Source organism: Hemitrygon akajei, chromosome 10, assembly GCF_048418815.1.
Source record: "Hemitrygon akajei chromosome 10, sHemAka1.3, whole genome shotgun sequence".
Lineage (NCBI taxonomy): Eukaryota > Metazoa > Chordata > Chondrichthyes > Myliobatiformes > Dasyatidae > Hemitrygon > Hemitrygon akajei.
In genome coordinates, this window is record NC_133133.1 from 18,663,614 (window position 1) to 18,683,035 (window position 19,422).

The 19,422-nt window shown below is 41.4% G+C and overlaps 2 protein-coding genes across 5 annotated transcripts in view; one reads left to right on the plus strand and one right to left on the minus strand.

The window, feature by feature from the left end:
* Positions 1-864: 864 nt before the first annotated feature.
* On the plus strand, positions 865-7,697 carry pgrmc1 (progesterone receptor membrane component 1). Its single transcript, XM_073057843.1, has 3 exons — positions 865-1,211; positions 5,287-5,442; positions 6,528-7,697. Exons 1-3 carry the CDS (start codon positions 914-916, stop codon positions 6,629-6,631), a joined length of 558 nt encoding a protein of 185 aa, XP_072913944.1. The 5' UTR covers positions 865-913; the 3' UTR covers positions 6,632-7,697.
* Positions 7,698-10,498: 2,801 nt separating this feature from the next.
* The window catches only part of LOC140734189 (A-kinase anchor protein 17A-like), a 65,386-nt gene continuing 56,462 nt past the window's right edge, over positions 10,499-19,422 (minus strand). For 3 of the 4 annotated variants that reach the window (XM_073057840.1, XM_073057841.1, XM_073057839.1), the window contains one exon: positions 12,409-17,529. In XM_073057840.1, coding sequence (XP_072913941.1) covers positions 15,625-17,529 — 1,905 coding nt within the window. In that variant the 3' untranslated portion in view covers positions 12,409-15,624. Of the gene's footprint in view, positions 10,944-12,408; positions 17,530-19,422 lie in introns of those variants that run through there. The other variant, XM_073057842.1, reaches the window with a different exon arrangement.

The following is a 19,422-nucleotide window of genomic DNA, read 5'->3' on the forward strand; positions in this document are numbered from 1 at the left end:
TGTGTTGACATGGAAAATTGTGTCCTTTACATAAGTAAGAATAGGTAGATCCGTAGAGAGGGGAAGTACAACAGATGTTAGCTGGATCAATTTCCAGAATGCAGAAGTTTTGGTATTGGTATACCGGTACCGGAGGTGGTCTGTCTGAGTGTGTGAGTGGGTGGGAGAGGGCCATGTTTAATGCTGTGTGTTTGCTTTGGTGGTGATGCTGCTTGCTTATGTTGTTCTGTTGAACATTCTAGGCATGCAATGTTGGTGTCGAATGTGCGGCCACAGTTGCGGGCTGCCCCCAGTATCTCCTTAGACTGTAACACACAAAAGATGCTGGTGGAACACAGCAGGCCAGGCAGCATCCTATAGGACTATCACTTCCCAGCTCTCTACTTCATCCCTCCCCCCACTTCTTATCCCCCCTTGACCGTCCCATGTCACTTCACTCCTGATGAAGGGTTTCGGCCCGAAACGTCGACAGTGCTTCTCCTATAGATGCTGCCTGGCCTGCTGTGTTCCACCAGCATTTTGTGTGTGTTGTTGTTTGAATTTCCAGCATCTGCAGATTTCCTAGTGTTTTCTCCTTAGACTGTGTTGGGTTTTAACACAAAACGACACATCTCAATGTATGTTTCGGTACACGTGTGATAAATAAATTAGTCTGCACAGTGAAAAGCCTGCTTGCATACTGTTCATACAGATTTCATTGCACGGTGCATTAAGATAGTATAAAGTGCGATAAAAGAATGCAGAATAAAGTTCAACACTGACAGAGAGAGGTCCAGGCGGCGGGCGGTGTGAACAGTTGCTAGTCCTCCGGGAGAGGGGGCGCTGTCCGCGGACGCGGGCCGTATCTCTGAGCCGGACACGTTCCCGTGGCAGACGCGTGCCCGCGCACAGCTGACAGGAGCCCAGTGCTAAGATGGCGGAGGAGTCCGTGGCGAGCCTACTGGGGTCCGGAGTGTTGCAGGAGATCTTCACCAGCCCCCTCAACATCAGCCTGCTGTTCCTCTGCCTCTTCCTCCTCTACAAGATCGTGCGGGGTGACCGGCCCTCGGTGGTCGAGCAGGAGGACGAAAGCGAGAAGCTGCCCCGGCTCCGGAGGGACTTCACCCCGGCCGAGATGCGGCAGTTCGACGGCAAGCAGAACCCGCGGATCCTCATCGCCGTCAAGGGCAAGGTCTTCGATGTGACCAACGGCAAGAAGTTCTACGGAGAAGGTACAGACACAGGGCTCTTGGCTCCCGTTAAACTAACTCCCCCCCCCCCATACACACCCTGATCCTCTTCTACATGCCCCCGATTCCCGTCTCGTTCTCCCCGGCCCCCTCCTGTCCCACCGAACCCTTCTCCCAATCCCCTCCTGTCCCACCGATCCCCTCCTTCCCTCGATCCCTTCCTGTTCCCCCGAACCCCACTTTTTCTTCCTCCCCATTCCCTCCTTCCGACCGATTACCTCCTGTCCCCTCATCCCCTCCTTTCCTTCCTCCCTGATCCCCACCTTTCTTCCCCGATCCCCTCCTTTCCTTCCACCTGATCTCCTTCTCCCCCAATCCCCTGTCTCTCGATCCCTTCCCGTCTCCCCGAACCCTTCCTGTATCCCTGATCTCCTCCTGTCCGCCAAGCCCATCCTTCCCGCAATATCCGCTTTCCCCTGATCCCCTCCTTCCCCAAATCCGCTCATTTCTCCTGATCTCCGTCCCCCGATCTACTCTTGTCCCTCCATCCCCTTCTGTCCCCTGAGCTCCTCCTTTCCGCTGATCCTCTCCCTTTTCCCTCCAAACCACTGCTTCCCCTCCATTCCCTCCTTCCTACCGATTCCCTCCTGTCCCCCGACCCCCTCCTTTCCTTCCTCCCTGATTCCCTCCTTCCCCATCCCCACCTTTCCTTCCCATCTGATTCCCTCCTTTCTTTGCGATCCAATCCCTTCCTTTCCCTCACGTCCGATTCCATTCCTTTCTTTCCTGTCTTATTCTCATCCTGCACTCCCAGTTCCACAGCTTTGCTCATTATCTACCCTCTAACTTTGCTGCCACTAATACCACCTTTCCTTCCCTCCCACTTTGCTCCCCCATAAACCCTCTCCTTTGTTCCACTGACTCTATTCGACTTCTGTTCTCTCACTTTTAAGGGTAGTGTGGGTTGACTGTATTTAAAATACAAGTGGTAGTGCTCCAAAGTAATTCTGCTGTGTTTCAGTTTCTTTCGTCTTATTACAACCCCCGTGTGGCCTTGGAAGTTTTTATAGTTTTATCTTTTTTTGACCAGTTCCAGATATTGCTTTCATGACCTTCTGTTTGTTAAATAACTACAGAGAGATAAAAATGAATTCTGCCTTGAACATTGCATTGAAAAAAGAATAATTGGTTGTAGTATAGAGTCTTCTGCTGTGGAATTGTTTGGTATTTTACGGTAATGAAATATTTTGGACTATTCATTATCTGAAATAACTTCATACTGGAATCTTCCTGCTCTAAGTATGGTTGACTGATATGCCAAAACTTGGCCAATCTACTGAGATCAGTAATCTGTTTGTCTTCAAGCTAGGCGAACAATAATGTGAGACATTCATTGTACTAACTTCAGATTCAGATTCAGTTTATTGTCATTTAAAAACCACAAATGCAATGCAGTTAAAAAATGAGACAACGTTTCTTCAGAATGATATCACAAAAACACATGACAAAACAGACTACACCAGAAAATCCACATAACGTTCGGCAATCCCCAATCCAGAGTCCGGAGAGGCTACTGCTTATTAATATCGCGCTACCATCTTAGCGCGTTCCCTGGAAAGGAGCTCCAAATCCCACCAGACAAAAACAAGACCAAAATCTAAAGCTGCAAGACCTGCACAAAACCACATATTTACAACATATAGTTATAACAGTGCAAACAATAGCATAATTGATAAAAAAAAAGACCATGGGCACAGTAAAAATAGTCCAAAGATGTTAAAAGACTAAGTTCGAAAGAAACCACCACACAGTTTACACAAGTACTCAGGGTCCCTGGTTGACTCGTCATCCCACGCCGGTGGCAGAAGGGAATACCCCCGCTATGGACTTCCACGGTGCCGCCTGACTCAGCCTCACCGACGCAGCACACAGTGAAAGGGACCTGACTGCAGTGGACTCCGAGTCTGTCGAACCTCCGAGCCTCCGGCACAGCTTCTCTGAGCACCATCCTCTGCCGAGCGTATTAAGACGGCCCCGCCAACAGCCATCAGCAACGCGACCCCGAGGACTGGGGGCCTGTTCTTCCCAGCAGAGACCCGGACCTCACAGCAGCAGCAGCAATGAAGAAGGTCTTTCTGGAGATTTTCAGATGTTCCTCCGTGCTCCCATGTCCGTTTTCATCCGATTATGATTGCGCATGGTACCCCGCTTCACAAATAACAGATAATCAGCTCTGGAGTGGCCACTGCAAGCTGCGTCGCGCCGCCATCTTGGATGTTGGATTATAAGGTCTCAGAATAGAACAATTATAACATAGTGGAATAATGAAAACTTCTCTTTATGATCACACATGTCATACGACACAGCGTATAATGAAAATGAATCTTCTTCGGACAGCAAAAGATGGGTTAATACATTGAGGTATATGAACCTATCCATGTTATTCCTGATACTGAACCCGAAAGCAAAAGTACATTTAGTAAATAAAACTTATTGCAGAAAAATAATGTGAAGTTCAGAACTTATTACATAAAAATCAATCATCAATTTTACATAGCTAAATCTAAAAGATTAATTGTAAATTTTCTTTTTCTGCAATGATATTTGTGTTGAGTATAATTTGTACATTTTGTTTGTATGAAAAGCACAAAAAGTCTCATCACTTTGGACAGCGTTTTCCCAACTGGCCCTCATTCCTTTGATATCTTCAAACATGAACTGACACATGCTGATAAATGGAACCGCTATCACTTTAGATCTAATAGTCACATTCTCAAAGCAAAACAAAACTGAATAAAGACAGAAATGCCTGGAGTATTCAGCGAGTTGTTTTTGGAAAAGGAAACAGCTAGTATTTTGGGTCAATGGCCTTTCATGAGGTGATTTATCTCAAGTAGAGACCTTGAATATAAAAGACAATTTTTATTGCAAATGTAATGATAGGAATAAACTGCTCAAATCTGTTAACTTGCTTTATCGTTCTGTTATGTTTTCAACCAGAGCAGTTTGTTGAGTCAGGATTGGTAAATATTGGAGTGGGGGTTGGAATTTTCTGAAGAGGAAGGATTAAACATATTGGCCCTGCGTGTTTAGAAGAATGAGAATGCAAAATTCTTATCCCTTGTAAAATAAGATGGTCTCTTGGCCTCGCAATCTACCCCGTTATGACTGTGTACTTTTATTATTTATCTGCACTGTACTTTCTCTTGCTGTTGCACTTTATTCTGCATTCTATTACTGTTTTACCTTGTTCTACCTCAATGCACTTTGCAATTATTTGATCTGTATAAGCAGTATACTGCCAAGTTTTTCACTGTGCCTGTACATGTGATAATACTAAACCAATTCCACTTCCAATTATTCTTACGGATTTTGGATTTGAACGGAATCAAATGTTGCAGAGTTACTGTAAGTAAGTGGTATTGAGAGTCGTGGTCTTAGGTGAATGAATGTCTTCTCCAGTTTCTGTTTTTTTATGCTCTTAAAACATCACTTTCTTCATCTACCTTTCCTCCTCATCCTCTTTATAACAACTCCAGATCTCAAAAAGCAAATAAAATACATTATGATGCAGCATCTGCAGATAAATTATTTCTTACTCTGCAGATCCAGAAATACTGAAGAATAATGATCCTTGGAAGTGGCAGATATATTCTACTTGGTTCTCAGTTCTACATCTTAGCTGATTTCACAAAACAATCCTCTTAAACTAGCAAAAGAACTTGACCCTCCTTCCCTTTCTCCCATGGTCCACTCTCATTTCCTATGAGATTCCTTCTTCTCTAGCCCTTTGCCTTTTCCATCCACCTGGCTTCACCTGTCAGCTTCTCTCCCTCTCCATCCCTCCCCTCTTTTTATTCTGGCATCTACTCCTTTCCTTTCCAATTCTGAAGAAGGGTCTCAGCCCGAAACATTGACAGTTTATTCATTTCCATAGATGCTGTCTGACCTGCTGAGTTCCTCTGGCATTTTGTGTGTGTTTTAAAAGAACTTGTTGTTTCCATTTAGCGTATTGCACTCATTTATTGCTATTACATTGTTATTTTATTTGCTGCTTTAGTTTTATAGAACGTTGAAGGGAAGGATTGCACTAATGAGTAACAATTGTTTTGTTTAGGTGGTCCTTACGGCGTGTTTGCTGGAAGAGATGCATCAAGGGGCCTGGCTACATTTTGTTTGGATAAAGAGGCACTGAGCGAAGAATATGATGACTTGTCTGATCTCGATGCTATGCAGTTGGAAAGTCTTCAGGAGTGGGAAATGCAGTTCAGTCGTAAGTCATGTGGATTGATGGGATTCGGACTTCCCAGTCATCCACTTATCATCCACTTCCTCTGGCAGTTTGTTCCACACTCTCACCACTCTCAGAGTGAATATGTTCCCCAAGGAGAGCTTGAAGATCAGAAAAATAAAACTCATCATACTAATCATGCGCCACTTTGTGATTTACCAATCATATTCTGTTTTTTCTTTGGGACCTCATGTTGGTTTACCAACAATATATTGATGCGTATACGTAGTGATTTAGCAGATAATTCATAGATGGAGATTCTCCCCCTCTTTCAATGGTTCCATGTAATATGAGAATGTATACAGTATACAACCTGAAATTCTTATACTTCGCAGTCATCCATTAAACAGAAGAAAACCCCAAAGAATAAATGAGAGAAAAAAGTTAGAACCCCAAAGCCCCCCTCACCCCATCCACAACTAGAAGCAGCACAGCATCAACCCTCCCCCCACTTGTTCCAGTGGGAAGCATCAGTGCCCACCACCCACCAAGCAAGCAGTAGCAAATCTCCAAAGAGAAACCATGACCTGCAGTCCAACAAAACCTGTCATTGACCCAACAGTTCAATGTGCCATAGGCCATCTTTCTCACTAACAAGGGAGAGAGAGGTGTCACCCCTTCCACAGCGAGAGTGAGAATCCAGAAGAAGGATGGATTAAAGACTGTCCCTGTATTTAGATTGTGTGGCGCGTGGCCAAGTGGTAAAGGCATTCGACTAGCAATCTGAAGGACGTGAGTTCGAGCCCCAGCCGAGGCAGCGTATTGTGTCCTTGGGCAAGGCACTTAACATTGCTCCAGTCACCCAGCTGAAAATGGGTACCAGCAAACTGCTGGGGGTTAACCTCGTGATAGACTGGTGTCCTATCCGGGGGGGGTAGTCTCGTACTCTCAGTCGCTTCACGCCACGGAAACCGGCATAAGCACTGGCCTGATGAGCCTAAAGGCTCAGGACAGACTTTAACTGTATTTAGATTGCATCTCATTTGGCACTAGCAATGGGATTGTTAGTTAATTCCACCAAAGGCTTCTTCGCAGTCATATATTTATTAATGTTGTTTTCTTTTCAGAGCGGTACAACTATGTTGGAAAACTCCTGAAGCCAGGAGAAGAGCCCACGGAATACACAGATGAAGAAGATACTAAAGAAGCTAAAGAATTGAAGAAGGAGTGAAGTTCTGCAGTTTGGAGAGATCTATTTTTGTAGAATCGATCACACAACAAGAACATTGAATTTTTGGAGTAAATTTCTTTGGGCCAGGGAGGCACAATTTTCAGAACACTTCAGAATTTATTATAGCAACAGACATGTATTGTTAGGAGCATCAAGTGACAACTTGAAAGCAAATGTTAGTTTGTATGTAGGTGGTTTGTCTTTCAAAATAACATTGAACTAGAAATATTGTAAAACTATAAAAACACTATTCATCCCAGTCAAAATAGGGCAGTCAGGTTTGATAATCAAACTCTCAGTTCATTCAGGTTTATCTGAATTGTCTATGAAATATTTGCCTCATTTCTTTAACATTACAGGATTCAAAGCTTTTGCTACATTTTGGTAATTAACTTCATAGAAGTTACTACATGGAAATGGACCACTGAGTCAATCCATTTGATAACAGCGATTACCTTTCACAAGAGCTTTTTGTATTAATCACATTCCTGCAGAGCTAATTTTTATCTGTGTGAAGTTGAGCCTCTGCCTGTTTTGCCAGTGAAGTGAGCAACATAAAGCCAATTTACATTGTGTAGAGTTACTGTAAAATTGGCTGTTAATTTTGTTCCGAGGTGTAATTTTTCTTTTCATGTAACATGGCCCTTCTAATTAGGGTGTAATGCCTCGGTGGCAGTTTGTAACAACAACACAAGACGGCAAATAATTTTTAAGAGTTGATTTTGCAAGAGCAGTCACATCGAGTCCATTGGTTTAAACCATATTCCTTTTAAAATATCAAGCTTATGAACCAAATCATTTTAATATGCATGTTTAGATACAGTATCTTTTATCTTTTTTTGTAACTGATGGAATAACATGACTTTTTAATTTGTATTTTAATCTCAACTCGTACATTATAGTCATGATCTGTTAAATGTGATTTCTTTACTATTTTTTAAAAGGTCAATCTTTTAAAAACCCATGTATCTACTAACAACATACCATTGAATCTGTTTAAAAGGATACAGGTACTGGAAGCCTGTTTTTTTTGTTGAAATAAATGATGTCAGTATTTGGAATTCAATAGTAGTCAGATTTAATTATGTAAAAATTTACAGTTTTCTACATAAAGGCTGATCTTTATGGATTCTCCCTTGGCACAGTTAGTAAAGTTAATAATGTAGAAGCTACACTACTTAACCAGGAGCCCAGTGGTAGAGAGTTCATATTCCACTAAGGCAACTGAAGAAATTCAATTCTGTGTATCAGCAATAACTTATGACGATATGTAATTAATATCTCACAGGGAAAGACCCCTTCTCACCCACTCACGTCTCCCCATCTACATGACCTTGCAAGCAACGGTTAAGGATGTTCAAACGGACCTTATTATTGATTGCAAACCTTTGTCTTAATGTGTTTTAGTTATTTTTACTGAAAATAATGGTGTGCTTAAATCAGTAAATTTTATTTTGGGAAATTTATTTTTAATGTTGCCTATCCTTAACACACTGTTGGAAAATTCTTACAATGCAGTTGCAAGATATTGCCAGACCATTAATTGTTATATACATTAACAGTCTTGAATGGATATGTGTTGACTACCAATCTAAACTGGTGCATTTCATTTTGCAATATTTTTAACATCACTCAGAATTGCTGATGTCATTTCATTTTGGAATATACTGTTAAAATTACATTAGGATTGTTGAAATCAACGTATTCATTTTGTTAACAGCTTTAATTATTGAGACTTTTTATGGTAGATACATGATGAAACTGAAACCTCTTCACAATTTTATTCATCACTAATAAGCCCTAAGTACCCTTATGTTGTTTATGTGGACACTGATCTGTTGTGATGTTTATTTACTTAACCATCACCCCTGCTGGTTTATAATCCACCAACAGCAGCTTGTCAGAGTCCTTTTTCCTGAACCCGTCTTTCAAGTTATCCCCAGGTGTAACTCATCTTCAAAGATCCTTCCTCTCCCAGCAATGAGGTCTTTGGAGCTTCCATTGACACTTCTGTAGCTCTGGGTTTTTACTGGATGGGGTTGCTAGCCCCATGCCCAATCTCCTTTCGCAGCCAGGCTTGGAACCATCCATGGTGGAGTTACGGTGATGTTTGGATGCCCCGTAATCAGTACTCTGTTAAGTGTGCAAACTCAATGGAGCATTGACTCTGAATACCACTCCATTTTTCTGTTGTCAACACAGGTCAGATATGAAAAGCTTACAACAGCCCTTAATCTCAAAGTTGTGCTTAAAGAGCATAGCCTGAATAACTCAATTACGGATGGTGTTCTGCAATGTTATTATGCAGATTAGTGTGTTAGCAAAGAACACACTTTGGATCCACTTAGACCACGGAGAACATTGCTTGAAGATCAGAACTGGGTAAAAATTATTTCTCTCCAATTTTAACCTCATTATTTTGACAGTCCACTAATTTATTTGGAAATTAAGGCCACAATGATGGATTCTAGTGCTCTGTGATGACTTAGTAAGTCACTGAGTATTATGGAGAGCTGATGCATTTTGCCTTTCGCTTTCAGGCAGCCTTGAAGGACAAGTGCAGGGTAGTGGCAACTTTCTGAAATTCTGTACACTTTGGAGTGTGAAAGTTGAGCAAGGAGAATTTTGGTGTCAAAATATTTGAGAGTTTTGAGTTAATGGCTTTCACAATGGGTATTGAAATGTTTAAAATCCAAAGGTTTTAGTATGAGATGGGGTAGAAGTACAGGAGTGGAGGTAGAAAGTGTGCCAGAAGCACTATGTGGGTTTTGATGTCAAAGAATCTACATTAAAACAAGAACATACATTACAAAATCTGGTTCAACCCTGAAAAAAAAGATTTATATTGGGATTTCCCAAGCAGAGATATTCAGTCAAGGCGTGGTGTTCATTAAACAATTTGAAAATGCAATTATGTCTAATGAGATAAAGCTGTTCAGCGGTACAAGTATAAAAGCTGACTTGATCCTCAAGGTAAGGAAAAGGATTGGTATTAGAGGGAAATTTTAAGCTTGAAAATGTGAGCAGAAGCTAAATCTAAAGATGTTACATTTTGTTAACATCAACTCTTCACCTTTCTGAGCCCCACACTTTCCAAATAAAACTATCATTTGTCATATTTTCAGTTTATTGTACCAGTCTGCTCCTAGAACAATGGAGTGAGCAAATGCAGATTGAGTGACTATCTTATACCTATTCACTCTTAGTTTTTTGTCCCAAAATCACTCTGAATTCTTAATCTTCCGCCTCCTATTCCAATGAACATGAACTTGAAAAATTACACCTAATTTTGCCGACTCAGCGCTGAGTTCAACAATTTTCAGTGGTTCACTGCTCCCGTTTACTCCTCTTATCCCCCCTTTTATTTCTTGTCCCTATTACCACTGCTTTTTTTGTGTAACTTCTGCATTACATCTACTTCTTTTCTATCCCTTCCCCAACCCCTTCTCTGCATTTTAAAACTGGATTACCTTTATTGTCCCGATAATGTAAACTTTTCTCTGTCCATTAATAACTGCCTGATTGAGTCTTTACATTTCTATTTTAATTTGAATAAATAGTACTGAAACCATCTCATTGAACTAGACAGCTACAATCAATTATGTTGGAGAACTTATGAGTTCACATTAATAAACAAAATTAATCATATGGCCACTACCCACCCAGCAAACTGTCTTTTCCAAAAGCTCTCTTCTGGAAAGCACTGTAGGGCTATTAAAACAAAAAAAACCACTTCATATCATTTTAAAAGTTTCTTCCCACAGGCCATTAATCTGTTTAACCATCTGGTTAGCCCCTCCCCTCTCTATTAATCCAGTCACTGTACTGCACTTTAAACCACTTTTAATAATAATGCTGTTTACATTGTAAATAGTTGATGGTACATATGTATTTATGCACATTTTATTTCATATCTGTACTTTAACCTCAATTTTATTTTTATATAATTATTTATTATAATTGTTTAATGTTACTTTTTGTTGCATGTTACACCAACACACCACAACAATTTCCTCATACATGTAAATGTATATAGCAAATAAAGTGGATCTTTGATCCTTGAAATAACAGCAGATGCTGGAAACATTAACAGCATCAATGAAGAGAGAAATAGATAATGTTTCAGGTGAAGGACTGCTCATCAGAACACTAAATAGTGTTAATAGTTTTGTACACAGTGATGTATGTTTCTGATTTGTGCTTCAATGCTCAATGAACTCCCAAACTTGGCTGAATAGAGTGAAGTTGGATGAGTGAATCTACTGCTCTCGGAGATGCAGAACAAGGGAAGTATTTACTAACAGCATTGCTTCTAAAAAAAAAATTGATGGAAAATTACATTACAAATTGCAGTATACAACCCTGGGGAGTCTGCAAAATGCATACATACTTCAATAATGTACTTTGATTTAGACATGAAGAAATAGAAACCCTTCCCAAATTCAATTTGAAATAGCAGGTACATTTTTGAAGTTAAAAATAAATCAATAAACCACTTTGGAAGGAAACAGTTCTTTAAAACATATCCTGAGTAACGCACAAAATGCTGGATGAACTCAGCAGGTCAGGCAGTATCTATAGAAGGGAATAAAGAACCGAAGTTTCAAGCTGAGATCCTGATGAAAGGTCTCGGCCTGAAAAGTGGACTCTATTCCTCTTCATAGATGCTGCCTGACCTGCTGAGATCCTCCAGCTTTGGAGTGTGTTACTCTGGGTTTCGAGCATCTGCAGAAGCTCTTGTACTTGAACAAATCCTGATGCCCTGAGCTGTAATAGTGTCGCGCTAACTGTTACATCAAGGGCTTATTGGCCAATTACCATTCAAACCATAATTATCCAATGTGCATATTGTCAAAATATCCAATGCAATTTAAGGCCAGAAAACACTCCTGAATGACTCTCAGTGTTTCTGTTTAAGATATTTACGTCAGGGCTGCTTATAAACATGAGGCACACTCAATTAACTAGGATCAAAGATCAGGGATCAATTTTTGCATTGAATCCGTGACATGCCAGTGCCGAATTACTGCAGCTACTGATTATAAAAGACTATACCAAGATTGGAGAACTGTGACACAGAAAATTCAAAAATACAGCTGTCCATGGGCAGGTTTTATTTCAGATATCAACAAAACTGGAACCAAAGGTGATGAGCATACATTGAGCTTCACTGGGAAAGCTGAAGCCAGGGAGCTCAGAGTGGAAGAGGGAAGGCCGGTGAAAGTGACAGACAACAGAAAGCTCAGAGTCACCCTTGCAGATTGAACAAGATGCCCAATCAGTGTTTGATTTCTCCAGTGTAGAGAGGTTATTTGTGAGCAATAAATACGCTCCACTAGACCGGAGGAAGTACAGATCACCCAATCTGTTCCTCCAGATGAAGTAGTGATTAAAAACCAGGTTCAAGTGGCCCTGCATTTCCACAGGGCCTTTCAGCCAACTTCTGAATGCCTCATTGGACTCTGAAACCATAAGGACTATTAGACCATAAGATAGGGGTCCAACCCTCCGTTAATGGCAGGGGTCCATGGCATAAAAATGGTTGGAACCCCTACAATAAAACATTGGAGTAGAATAAGGCCATTCACCCCATCAAATCTGCCCTGCTGTTCCATCACAGCTGATCATTTTTCTTCTCAACCTGTTAAGTACTTCTGAAAAGTAATCTAGGAATATTCATAACAAGCTTCCGAAAGCAATAATGGAAGGGTTAGAAATTCTATTTAGGGAGGTTGATCCAGTGGAAGGAATTCCACAAGAGAATGGCCAGACTTAAATAATAATTTAACAATAAGCTGTCTTTAATTAGAATTCAGTAGGAACTACTCACACATAATCAATCCTTGGAGTTTTGTCACCATCATTATTATCAGCAGTACAATGTTACATACAGAATGAATGGATAAAAGATTTTACAGGAAATAAGCACAATACCCCTTTCTTTTTACACTCATGGAACAAAACAGGAGATATTGCAAATCATTTGCAATATACCTATGAGTCTGGCAAAGATAGCTTAGCTGAAATATAATGATCAAAATCAGATAAATTTCAAGGTACTTCCATCTTACATTATTTGTGGTACAACATTTTCTTAAGTTCCCAAATATTATGTTTTAACATTTTATTAGAAAACGTTACCAACCAGCAACTAGGCCTTCCAAGTATTAAGCAGAACTCCACCTGAACTTTGCAGACCTGCATCATGTTTGGCCTTTCCTGATACCAACACAATTTAAGTATTTATCTGTATATAATCACAGTGAAAGAAATCCACTTTGGGAAAATATTCTGAATTTGAATTTTAACCTCCCAAATGAATCAGAGTCTGAAAATGAAATGCAATACTCCAAAACAGATTTCTTCTTTGGATTGTGAATGGATTGTAGTATACAATCTATATAATTATTAACATTACTATAAATCCTCATTATACCACAGCAACTGGATTGAATTTAGTGCTGCTTTCAATTGCTTGGTGATGTGGGGGAGGGATATCAATATTCAGTGTAAAACCTACCTGCACACTTGATCTGATGTTCATTGGCAGATTTAAAAAGAAGAACCTTCAGCATGACCAGCGACAGTCTACCACCATCCAGGACATATGGTATGTAGAGAAGGTGCAAGAAAAAGGCCAGTAATATCATGAAGGATCCCACACACCCATCAGAGACATTTATCCAGAGCCCTGAATACGCAGGGCCCTTAGCCTTGTGTGGATCCCTCTCATCCACACAACAAACTCTTTGACTGCCTACCATTAGGCAGGAGGTACCGTAGAATTAGGACAAGAACTGTAATAACGGAAAACAGCTTCTTTCCCCAAGCTGTGAGATTACAGAACTCCCTGCCACCATCACATACAAAGCACCAGTAGCATTTCATTGTGCCGTAAATGCACCTTATTATTTATATGTATTGTGTTGTGGACCTTGGTCCGGAGGAACGTTGTTTCATCTGGCGGCATACACGTGTAGGGTGGCAATATGCTAAACTTGAACTAACTACAGGAAAAACATTGGTGAGATTGAAGGCCTACCAGAAATTTACAGGATGTTTGGGAACTTGGGAGCATAAGTTATAGAGAAAGGTTGGAAAGGTTAGTACTTTATTCCCTAGAGCACAGAACAATAAGGGGAGATTTGATAGAGGTATACAGAATCACGAGGGGTAAAGATAGATGAGGATGAACTGCTTTTCCCAGAGAGTGGTGAATCTGTGGAATTCTCTGCCCAATGAAGCAGTGGAGGCTACCTCAGTAAATATATTTAAGACAAGGTTGGATAGATTTTTGCATAGTAGGGGCATTAAGGGTTACGGAGAAAAGGCAGGTAAGTGGAGATGAATCCATGGACAGATCAGCCATGAGCTTTTTGAATGGCAGAGCAGGCTCGACGGGCCAGAAAGCCGACTCCTGCTCCTATTCCTTATGTTCTTAATGATGAAATGTTTAAGGAAGACATGAGGCAGAACTTCTTCATTCAGTGGATGGTGCAAATGTGGAATAAGCAGCCAGCAGAAGTGGTAGATGCAGGTTCAATTTCAACACTTAAGAGAAGTTTGGATAAATATATGGATGGGAAGGTATGGAGCTCTATGATCCAGCTGCAGGTTGATAGGATTAGGCAGAATAATTGTTTGGCATGGACCAGATGGGCTGAAAGGCCTGTCTTTATGCTGCAGTTCCCTATGACCCTTACAAACTAGACTGTCAAGATAAATTAACAGGATATATTTTATTTATTTATTTAGAGATACAGCTCAGTAACAGGCCCTTACAGCCCAACAAGCCAGCACCCCTCAACTACACCCATGTGACCAACTAACCTACTAAATGGTATGTCTTTAGCATATGGGAGGAGACCAGAGCAACCGGAGAAAACCCACGCGAACACAGGGAGAACATACAAGCTTCTTACAGGCAGCGGCGGGAATTGAACCTGGGTCACCGGTGCTGTAAGGCGTTACGCTAACCGCTGTGCTATCATGCCGCCCCATTATATTAACTGAGTGGAAAAATTTACCTGCAAAGTAAAATTCAAGACTGGGGAAGTGTGTTGCCCGGAGTCAGAATTAAGGACTCCTCAGAGATTACGTGGGAGACAAGAACATAATTGTAATTTTTGTTCTCAGTTCCGTTACAGCTTGCAGCATCTTTGACTTGGCTGCAGAAGGAATGGAACTAACTGTCTGTAGCTCTTCCCATGTCCTCGCACTGCATGACACAATGAATTACCTTGTCACTAATGTCATTCGCACAAGAAATGTGATCTAAGTGACTTTGACTGTGGAATGGTTGTTGGTGCCAGACGGGGTGGTTTGAGTATCTCCAGCAACTGCTGATCTCCTGGGATTTTCATGCATAACAGTCTCTAGAGTTTGCAGAGAATGGTGTGAAAGGCAAATAAAAACATCCAGTGCGCGGCTGTTCTCTGCCTTGTCAGAGGAGAATGGCCAGACTGCTTCAAGGTGACAATCACTCAAATAATCACGTGTTACAACAGCGGCGTGCAAAAGAGCATCTCTGAACCTTGACAGATGGGCTACAGCAGAAGAAAACCACAAGCACACACTCCATAGGCACTTTTACTTGACACAGGTAAATAAAGTAATAAAGTGGCCACTGAGTGTGCATAAAGTATCTCCTTTTTCTTCAGTTGCAAAATATCTAGGAAGAACTTTTCACTCGTGTGTTGATTCTAAATTATAGATTAGGCCACTTAAGTAAGTTCAGCAAGAAAGGGGCATTGTTAATCTACTGGACAGGTGAGACTTTAGAATTTACTCAGCTAATATTCATACCTAAGGTACATTTAATTTTCAAATCAAAAATATTTGGCTTAGAAAGACACCATAGTATTTAACTGCATTTTCTTACAAGATCAGATGGAAATGTTTACAAAGTATTTAGATAAAGGAGGCTGATTGTGTTATTAAACTAAGGAGGATATAAATGCTGAGTGATGTTTGTTGCTCTCAGAGACACCAAATTATTTTGATTTACACTCATCCCCCTTTGGCCACCTGCAGTGATCAAATTTGCCCATATCAGCTTCATACTTTTTCATCTTTTGCTCGTGTACGTTAACATCGAAAAGCCTGTGGTCATTAGCAAAATGTGTGTGAAAGTACGTCTGGGTTCCATTGACTCCCAAATCAAGCCCACAGTCTGTCTCACAAGATGAGCGATCTCCAGGCAAAGCAGGATGATTAGCAAAGCATCTCTCAGAACTGCAGTCTTCATCTAAACATTCACTTTTCACGTGTTTCCAGTGAGTTTTCAAATCCCTGTTAGAATCCAGAGGATTCTGTATATCTTTATTGTTCCTGGCTTCAGAAATAATCTTGGTCTTTGAGTCTGTTCTTGGCTTTTTATGTTTCATTTCCTCACTGAAGACCTTACAAAGTTGATTAGTCAAGACCAACTCTTTTCCAGGAATCTCTCCTGCATCCTTCCCTTTCCGTAAGTCGTTCCTCTGGTGCCCAAAGCAAAGCTTGCCAGAATTGTTAGGTTCTCCTATGAACTTGCTTTTACTTTCTTTCCAAGAGTATTTGAGGTCACTCCTGTGGCTAGCTGGAACATTGTTGTTTTCTTCAGACGCTTCATTAGACTCCTGGTTTGAGGAATCGTGATGAAAACCTGACTTGCAATTTAACCAATCAACGTCAGCACCAAACTCACAAATATTTTCTTCATGTAAGCGTTCCATTTTTCTTTTTGCCCTACTCTGTTCATTCGTGCTTTCTTTCTTGGTACAGCATGGTTCAGCTTGGCACTGGGAGTTCAACAGGCTGTTGTGCTGGTTAATTACACCCCTGCATTGATCACTCTCCTTTCGTCTTTGTTGAACCAGGTTATTCTGAGAGTTTGTAATTGAAACTTTCCAGTTGTTAAGGGGGTTCCTCCATGGTTCCTTGGAAGGTCTCCTTGAGTTCTTTACTTCTATTCTTGGATGTTCAGGATGGCTGATTGACCTCCCCTCTTTGCAACCCAAGACAACACTATCTTTTAAAAGAACTCGGTAAGCACTAGCAAGATCTTCCTCAAAATCTATTTGATTCCTGGCATCCTTCCAGCGTACCTGGAACTGCACCTTGCACTCCTTCTGCTGAGAGCTGGAGCTACCACTGAAGGCTCTCCGTTGCACCCCAGCCTCATTCACCAAGATTGTCCATCTGTAGTTCCAGTCACAATCATTATCTGGCCACCTGTTCTGCCTTTTGCTGCCGGTCTCAATACAAAGAGGACTCGACGTATTCCTCAGATGCACTCGAAAGCTTTCCCCGTTCTCAGAGACCGTCCTACACCAGTCTGAGTGGTCCCCAGCCTTGCCGGCACCGTGGCAGATACTCGCACGGTTGGGATCTGACGGCCTAACATGCCGATGGTAATTCTGCAAGCAGCTGAGAAAATCCCCGTGCTCATAAAGACGACGGTGGTCGACAGCAGTAACCTTCCGTGAATATCCGTTGCACAAGCAGTTTTCATGGCCAGGTGCGTGCAAGCTCTGCGGGTGTGCGCTGCGGTCTTGTGTCACAGTAATTTGCAGTGACGCGGATTCATATGGCATCGATATTTCTTCCCCAGCTGCGATCTGACTAGAAAAACCACGCTCTTCCAGCGGTGGGGAGCTAGCTGCAAAGTTGGGGCCTTGGGGAGACAAAGGCTCTTCTTTTCTACTCAGCGATATCTGCACCTTTCCATCAAAATCTTCAACATGCGCCTTAACCTCCCTCCATGCTTCTGACTTCACCCTTTGTGAGCCCATATTCCCTGTTGTATCTCCTTCAGGTGTCTTCTGTACACTGTCTCTTGCACGCTCACACCCCTCACTCTTCTGGTCACATCTCACAGTGTCTCTCTCAGGAAGGTGGCTCCTCTGGATAATCATTTCCTTTTGCAAAGAAACAGAAACAGTGAGATCATGGTGAGTTGTCCACCCACTGTGTCAACATCCCTGAAGATCTATCCTGGGCCCATTACAATTACAAAGGTACAATAACAGCTATATTTCATTAGGGGTTTGTGTCACTAAAGGCTCTTGCAGATTTCCACAGATGTACTGGGGCCACTGCTCAGCATCAGAAATAGCTACAGCAAGTTGCAAACTCAGTCATCTTCATCAAGGGCGATAGCCTCCCCAGTATCAAGGCCATCTTCAAAAGGGGTGCCTCAAAAAGGCGGCATCTGACATTAAGGACCCCCATCACCCAGGACATGCCTCTTCATATTGCTACCATCAAGGATGTACAGGAGCCCGAAGACACACACTCAGCATTTTAGGAACAGCTTCTTCCCATCTGTCATCAGATTTCTGAACGGACAACGAACCCATGAATACCACATCACTATTTTTTTTTTCTTTTTTACTCTCTTTTTGCCTACTTACAGTATTTAATTAATTTTTAAATGTATATATTTCTTATGGTAATTTATAGTCTGGCTCTCATGACCAGACTATGTAACAGTTCCTTCCCACAAGCTATCAGACTCCTCAATGCCCAGAGCCTGGACTGACACCTTGCTGCCCTATAGACCTGTTTATTGTTTATTGTAATGCCTGCACTGTTTTGTGCACTTTATGCAGTCCTGGGTAGATCTGTAGTCTAGTGTAGTTGTTTTTTTCTCTGTGTTGTTTTTTACGTAGTTCAGTCTAGTTTTTGTACTGTGTCATGTAACACCATGGTCCTGAAAAACATTGTCTCATTTTTACTGTGTACTGTACCAGCAATTATGGTCAAAATGACAATAAAAGTGATTTGACTTGACTTGACTTGAGTTTATTTATAATGTATTGCAATGCACTGCTGCCATAAAACAACACATTTCGTAACATATGCCAGTGATATTAAACCTGATTCTGTCAAATTCCCAACCTCAGAACGTCGGCAACCCTGGCAAAGTCAACTGAAGGGCTCCTGGTTTTCCTTAAGGAGTGCCCCCCAAACCCACTACCGAATCAGAATCAGGTTTATTATCTCCAAATATGTCATGGAGGTTGTTAACTTAGCGGCAGCAGTACAATGCAATACACGATAAATATAGAAAAAATATAAATAAGTGAATTACAGTTAGTATATATGTGCATATTAAATAGTTAAATTAGAAAGAGTAATGCAAATAAAAACAGAAATACTAAAAAAGTGAGGTAGTGTTCATGGGTTCAATGTCCATTTTGAAATCAGATGGCAGAGAGGAAGAAGCTGTTCCTGAATCGCTGAGTGTGTGCTTTCAGACTTCTGTCTACGTGATGAAAATACTTCCAGCAATAGAAAGGATTTTGGCTGTGACAAAAAAGGAAACCCATCATACGGTACTGTGCAAAAGTCTTAGGCACATATACAGTATATAGCCAGAGAGCCTAAGACTTTTGCACAGTATTACATTTGTCAACAAGGTGCAAAGAGTGAGTTTGTAGATCTGGTGGGAGCAAAGGATGTTGGGAATGTGAAAGGTGGAGCACCGAGGGAAGGGTGGGTGCAATGGGTGCAAACACACCCAGCTCTGAGACATCAAGCCAGCTCATTTGATTCCAAACAGTTGGTTTACTGATCATTATAGAATGTCTGTCTGAGGCTTCCTGCTCTCTCCCCTCTCCCTGCCCCCTTCCCACTCTCAGTCCACAATAGAGACCCGTATCAGAATCAGGTTTATCATCACTCACATGTCATGAAATTTGCTTTTTTGTTGTGACAGCATTTCAGTGCAATACATAAAATTGCAACAGTACTGTGCAAAGGTCTTAGGCACCCTAGCTTCTGTATGTACTGTATGTGTGCCTAAGACT

What these genes read in the sequence shown, in the direction of transcription:
- pgrmc1 (XM_073057843.1), top strand. Translation starts at nt 914, where the DNA reads ATGGCGGAGGAGTCCGTGGCGAGCCTACTGGGGTCCGGAGTGTTGCAG. An exon ending in CAAGAAGTTCTACGGAGAAG is followed by an intron (nt 1,212 to 5,286) that starts GTACAGACACAG and finishes TGTTTTGTTTAG; the next exon opens with GTGGTCCTTACGGCGTGTTT. An exon ending in GTGGGAAATGCAGTTCAGTC is followed by an intron (nt 5,443 to 6,527) that starts GTAAGTCATGTG and finishes TTTTCTTTTCAG; the next exon opens with AGCGGTACAACTATGTTGGA.